The sequence below is a fragment of the Vanellus vanellus genome (genome assembly GCF_965231255.1).
Source record: "Vanellus vanellus genome assembly, chromosome: 1".
Lineage (NCBI taxonomy): Eukaryota > Metazoa > Chordata > Aves > Charadriiformes > Charadriidae > Vanellus > Vanellus vanellus.
The window spans coordinates 57,616,421-57,623,361 of NC_138905.1; the positions used below are offsets into that span (position 1 = coordinate 57,616,421).

Sequence of the window (6,941 nt, forward strand, 5' to 3'; positions counted from 1 at the left end):
CACTTCCCTCCTTTCTCACCAAGGTTTGTGGCCAGTGAAGCCATGATGAGCCATCCCTTCCCTCTTCACCACCAGTGTTCACTAATCGGACCAGGAGTGACCCCGGATGCGTGTCTTCACAGTGCAGAGGCATAGCAGCCGCAGGGATTGCTGGCAGGAGCTGGGAGACAGGGACAGAGCCCAGGGGATGTTTGGGAGGGGAAAAGACACTATCATCCCACAAAGATACACCAAGGGGGGCAGAGGGGAACAAATACCCGTTCTTCTCTGACACTCTCCCTCCATCCCAACTCAGACGTTACCTGGAGGCCATAAGGTCCCCTTGTTTACCTGCCACAGGGACATGAAGGGCAGGCTGGCCTGAGCTGCACAACAGCAAACACCTCAGCAGGACACAAGGATCAGAGAAAGCAAGAGCGAGAGTGGACTTGAGCGTGTCGTCCTTCATAACAACCACACAGGCACAAAACCACCCCATCTTTTCTGTCCATCACTTGGGTACAGCATTACCCCCAGCCCTCCGGAGGGGCAAAGATGGCCGACCTGCCCTGTTCCCTCTGCTTTAGCAAGCTCACCTGCTGCAGGTCTGCCAAAGCCCACACCCTTCCCTTCACCTGGGGCAAAGGACAAAGATGAGTTCCCCACTCCAAAGCTACGCCAGGGCACACAATCCCTTTTTTTTTTATGTGGAAAGCACAGAGAAAGGCAAGAACAGAGATGGGCAGAGAGAACAAAGTGCGGGGCTTGGGGATGCCACACACTGCTTCACCTACTACCTGGCCCTCCCTCTGCACCACTTAATTTGAAGGTGGAAAGGTTCTGGGCAAGAAAAAGCACAGAGCATGAAGAGGGCTGCAGGGAAAGGCTGGTGATGCTGCTTCTCCCTCCACCGGACAGCTTCACTCCCAGAGAGGCAGTGGGCACGTGGCTTCGCTACTCATGGCTGCAACAACTAACGGACATTGGGCTCTGGTGGTCTGATCCCAGTTTCAGCCCAGGAGCAGGATGGGGTTTTTTTCAGTCCTTCCCTTCCCGAACCTCAGGACCTGGTTCAGACAAGATCAAGCAGCCTCAACGCTCACCTCAGAGTTCAGCACTGGGAAATGAGGATCTGATACAAACCTGCCTCTTCCTTTGCCTCTCTCACCACCCCGCACGCTTTTGGGTTCCCTCTGGCGGAGGTTGTTGGGGAGGGTGGCTGTCCCCGCTGTGTGCTGTCCACAGAGGTCCCGGCCCAGCAGTACAGGCAAGACTAGACAGAGGGCAAGCCACCACCTTGGGAAACCACCATGCAAAAGTCAGCTTGCTAGTCCCCGTCCCCTCCAGGGACAAGAGGGAAGATTTTTAATGACAAGCACTCTAGCTCCCTAAGGATAACAAACACAGGGTTAGCCAGCCAAATTAGACAGAAACATTGACTGGTTTGGCCTTAAATCAAAAAATGCTTAAGTGATTCTTGAGAAACAAAAAAGAATGCATTTCGTCTGTAAAACCCCTTCCTCCCACCACAACAGAAGTCTGTTTTAAATTTAATTTCCTAAGAATAAGGAAGTGAGTAAGTCCAGGAGGAGGACAGGGCCAGAGTCCTGCAGAAGGGCCCCAGTACTGCTATTACAGCAGAACCTTCTCCCCCTGCCCAAGGGGGCAGAAGAGAGAGGCGATTCGGAGGGAGTGGTGGAGAATGATGGAGCAAATAACAGGAGAGGGGAGAGAAGGCAACAGGCTACACTTCAGGAATAGGAGATCCAGATGTTGCAGCTGTGGGCTCATCTGAAACTCCCAAGAGATAAGGGCCATACCTCAGTGATGAAAACGTGACTTGCAGTGCACTAAAAATCCCCAAGGATGCCCATGCACAGGAAGGGCTGCCCCACTGTTGAAGATAAAGAGGTGCAGCCCCAGCACATGTGCACTTTAGCCCTTGCTTCACGGGGCTCTGGTGCTACCAAAGCACCCATGCAAAGACAGACTTCTCTTTCTCTCCTGTCTTCAGCAAGGCCTGGCACTGGGCTTGTGGTGTTATCACTGAGATAAGACAAAGCCAAAGGTCTGAGAGTAGATCTCAGGCTCCCTTCCAAGAGTAAACATGAGAAATAGCTTCTTCCTTCCATACTTTGCTGCTGCTGAATCCCACGAGCTAACTCACCTGCTCTCCTCCAGCTGCCCCCAGGGAAAGCACGTTCCCTTCATGCTGCAGCCTCAGTGCTACTGCTCTCATCTTGCTCAACGCAGGCTCCTCCTTTCTCAGCTGGGTCCCCATTTCTCTATAACCTCTCTATGCCCAAAGACCTTCATGCAGCCACGTGGCACAAGGACCCTGTGACTGTGACAAGACTCCCTCCTGCTGCATCAAGTCTTGACTTAGAAGAGCCACAGATTCCCTTTAGGGGGGAAGAGCATTCTGCCTACCAAAGCTTCTCTCTCCACTCAGTTCCCAAAGGGGCTTTTCTTCCTGTGGGGAAAACACAGCAGAAGGGAGAACAGTGATTTTAAAAAACAAAGAAAAACAACAACAACAACAAAAAAAAGAGTCCTTCAATTCTTCTAAGTAGGCCTTATGGCACATGAGATGTGGAAGGAGCTAAGATGAACTCCATCTCAGTTTTATGAGAAAAAGGTGTTCATCTTCATTCTGTTCCAGTCTCAGTCTTATTAAGCAATGAAGTTATTTTTGTTGATGTTTTTTCACTCCTCTAGAGAGAGGAATAGGAGGGAAAAAGAGATACAGGGAGAGGAATGAGGCACAAGGATGGCAATGGGCAGGACAACACAGGAATATGGAGCCCTGGTGGAGTGAAGTTAACAGCAATGGAAACCCTCCTGCTTCAGCACAGCTGGCCTGATGTCAGGGTCGCTCTTCCTTATGCCAACATTTTCCTTCTCCTCCTCCATATGATCCTCACTTCTCTGCTTGGAACATGAGCCAGTCTTTCCACTGCAAGGCTAATAGGGCAAGTTTGTCATGCTTTTCACCCTCTGCCCACTACAGCCCAGGCTCCCGGCACCTTGTCAAGCCATCTGCTAAGGAAGGGTGGTAAGGGTGGAGATGCGGATCTGCCTCCTCAATGAGCTGAATCAATCCAATACAACGACAGGCCAGATCTTGACTACCCATCACTGGAAAACTGAGCAGACACTGGCCCAACCAGCTGCAACTAGATCCTCCTAGATCCCCTCTTCTCTGCATGGTCTTGTCTGCATGGCCCAGGCTGCACGTGTGGGCTGCATGATGGTCCCAAAACAGCCTCTTGGCCACGGGGGAAGTCTACCCATGGCCCATTTCTCAGTGAGCTCCCTCATACCCCTCAGAGCAGACAGATGGATGCTGTGCCTTGACAGGCTTTGTTTCCCCATAACGACTCAGAGCTTTGCCCTTCTTTCCCTTTTACCCCACTGCAAGAAGGAATAGCCAGCATGTGTAAGCAGCAGCGCTGCAACAGGCAGCGTCTGCAGGGTTGCAGAGGCAGCTAGAGAGGCACACAACTGTCCCATGTGTGTAGCACTGCTATGGAGGGCCAATGCTCTCACTGGCCCTCTGAATTACCTGAAAAGTCATCCATGCCAAGATACAGATCACAGCTTCTGGACCCCACCATTTCCTGAAAGCAGACACACCCAAACCCAGCAATGTCCCCTTCCCCCCAATACTGGTAACGAACGCCCACGTGCATACCAAAACCATGCATGTTAGCACTCATGCACATAGGAAACCATGCACTTGTAAACATACACTCCCGTCATCTGATTAAGTCCCCTGCAGCTTATCCCAGCCCCAACAGAAGCATGTACTGCAGGGAAGATGCTTCAGCTTCTGTGGGCCAAGCCAGTGCAGTGTTGTGGGGCCAGGGGTGACAAAGGAGTTAAAAAAACCAAAAACAAACCCAAAAACAAACCCTACAATTAAAAAAAAAAAAAAACAAAAACAAAAAACCCAAGAAACAAATCCACCACTTTCTCCTCCGCTTCCCATCTGCCTGCTCCAGGACTGGTAGAGCATCAGGCTAAGACACAGCCCAGGACAGATGCATTAAGCCTGTGAGAAGAAGCTGTATCTTGGGGAAAAAACCTTGGAGCAAAGGATTTCCCTTCCCCCAAATACTCTTTGAATATAGAGGTATACAAAAAAAATAAACGCATACTGAGATGCTTTTGCACATTCACTCATCCAAAAAATGCCTGTGACACACATCTGCACACATGACCACTCGCATCGGTTTGTGCCTGCTGACTCACATGCTCACTGAATAGCCCAGGCTCACATCTGTGCTTGCTCCGATCCACAAAGGATGAGGGTGGACGGGAACAGCTGCCCTCTCTCCCCATGGGGCCCTCCCAGCCTCCCCCGGAGGAAAATCTGCCAGCTGGCTGCAGAGATTCTCTCCAGCCAGCAGGAGAGGTCTGGGAGATGCAGGAAAGTCTTTACGCTACTGCCAGAGTAGGTCCCCAACATCTCTCCTCCTCCTGCCCTTCACACAACTGAGGAATTCATGTCCCCAGGGTCACCCTGGGATGAAGGGAAGAAGAGAAGGAAGGGAGGGAGGGCAGAGACCCTGGAGAAATGGCACACCCCACCCAGAACCAAACGAAACAAAAAAAGAAAGGAACAGATGAAAACATCCGGTTCTTTCCCTTTGTTGTGAAGTCCTGATTTCCCAGGTGAACCCTGGTGGCCTCACCCAGCACCCTCCACTTTTCGGTAGGGGTTCTCCAACAAGTAGCGGAACCGCTGGTAGTTCTTGAGCAGGTACTTGGGAGCGTACATCTGCTCCTTGGGGTCGGCAGGGGGATACTCCTGCGTTGTACCATCAAACCAGCCACCAGTCCGGATCAGCTCCCGGATATAATTGAGGTCTCGTTTATCCTCATAATCACCCCAGCGGGGGAAGTCCCCATTCTGAGCTGACACCAGTTTGAAGTAGATCCCCTCTGGGGTGAAACACCAGGAGCAGTGCCAGCCAGCAAAGTGGAGGGGGCTGCCCAGCGACCACTGCACCAGGATGTGTCCTGTGCTGTTCTCATACTGCCGAAAGCCAGGCATGGTGTAGTACTCACGGCGCCGCAGACGGATCCCATCAGTAGCATAGACAGCCTGGAGCATCCCCATGGTGCAGCCTGAGACCACCTCCAAGGTGCCTGGTTGCTTCCAGAAGAAGCCATAGAGCGACTTGCGCATGTGAAAGGCGAAGGGCTCCGTCCAGCCGTCGTAGAGCTTGAGGAAGAGCACGCCATCACGGGCTGGGATCTCATCAGCATCATCGATAATGAAGACATCGTCTGGGCGCAGGTTGCGGAGGCGGGAGATGCCATCCCGGGTGAGAAAGGTGCGCAGGTAATCGTCAGCGATCCAGCCGTCCTGGCGGCCGCCGGGGGGAAAGTGGTCCAGGAAGACGTAGAGCAACTTGTGGCGGATGTAGTCGAAGGAGCCATTGAGGAGCATCTCACGGAATTTGAGGGGCCGCGGCTCTCCATAGGCCGTGAAGTTCGACTCGCACACCACGAAGGCATCCACCACGTCTCCCAGCTCGTGGAAGCGGACATCCAGCAGGTCAAACTCATGGTTCACGTTGATAGCATTGATGACCCGCCGGGGGATCTCCCGTGGCATGAGGCGGTCCTTGGTGGGCAGGTTGGAGTACTGGACCACAGTGGGGACCCCGCAGCTGGGGCCGTGCCAGCCCGGCAAGCACACACACTCCACCCACTTGCGCCGTTTGGTCCCACTGGCGCTCAGGGGCTTGCGAGCTGGCCGCCCCGAGGCTGCACCATCCACTCGCTCCTCTGGCCGCCCTCCCACAGGTGGCTTCTCCAACACCTTGGTGCCTGGTTTAAAGCAAATGCCGCCGGCTTTGGTACGGACGAAATATTCTGTTGTGTCTTCCGGCAGCACAAACTCAACTTTGTGCAGCTCTTCGCTGGCTCTGCTGGGAGGCAGGGGCTGGAGCAAGGGGGAGTGGGAGTACAGGGGTGTGCGGAGGAACTCGGTACCCCCAGGCTCAGGGCTGACCTGAGGTGTGACGGGGGCATTGTTCCAGAAGAAGCTCGAGACGAGGTTGGGACTAAGTGAAGCCAGCTCCCGGGGGAAGGTGACATAGGAAAGGGCCTTGAGGAAGTGCAAGAAGGAGATGAGGCAGAGACCAGCCATGCAGAGAGTCAGAAAGAGCTTATGGCGTCTCATCTTCATCCTGTGGAAAGGCCATGAAAAGGAAAGTCACATTCAATAGTTACTGAGGTGCAAAAAGTTTACAACTGGTAGGAAGACAGGTTGGGAATAGCAGAAGGCTGGTCCAAATTCAGCATGCATCTTTTCAGACTTGAATCCAAGAACTATTCCCTCCACCCCCTGCAGTCTTCAGTGGGTCTTTTGCCTCAGCTGGGTGACACCAAGCTGAACCTCTTCTAGACCACTCATAAACTCAGAGAGGCGCTGGTGACAGGGTAGAGAGATGGGAAACAGAATAACAGGAATTCACGATCTAGTGAACTCACTGCACCTGGCAGATTTGTCCCTATTCGTTGATGGAAACAAAATGAACATAGACCTCCTCAGGCCCTGCCTCACCAGAGGGTTGGGGGAAGATGAAGAGAGAGCAGAAGGGACGAGACAGAGTAGGGGGTACACAGTTGAAACATGACTGGCGTAAGAAGCAGTTCTAAAGGACTGATATCATTAGCCAGGCTGCCAGAACCAGGAAAATATCTACACTCCCCAGATCTTTTCAGTGTTTGCTCAACACACACTCTAAAACCCACCCTTGTTCCTAATAAACACTACCCAAGTTCACGTGGGGAACAGGAGAAAAAAAAAAATTCTGCCACCCTTCTCCCATGCTTCTTAAGTCTGCTGTACCTCCAAACGTTGCCCTTCACGTTTCATTTTCTGTGGACCAGATGCTGAGGGCTTTTAGCATCTGGATACTGATAATACTGTGCCATCGTGATGG

At 52.6% G+C, this 6,941-nt stretch overlaps 1 protein-coding gene across 1 annotated transcript; it reads right to left on the minus strand.

Moving 5' to 3' along the window:
• Window positions 1-4,539: 4,539 nt before the first annotated feature.
• On the minus strand, window positions 4,540-6,181 carry MGAT3 (beta-1,4-mannosyl-glycoprotein 4-beta-N-acetylglucosaminyltransferase; the record flags this gene model as incomplete). Its single annotated transcript, XM_082496480.1, has 1 exon — window positions 4,540-6,181. One exon carries the CDS (start codon window positions 6,179-6,181, stop codon window positions 4,673-4,675), a length of 1,509 nt encoding a protein of 502 aa, XP_082352606.1. The 3' UTR covers window positions 4,540-4,672.
• Between the last annotated feature and the right edge of the window lie 760 nt (window positions 6,182-6,941).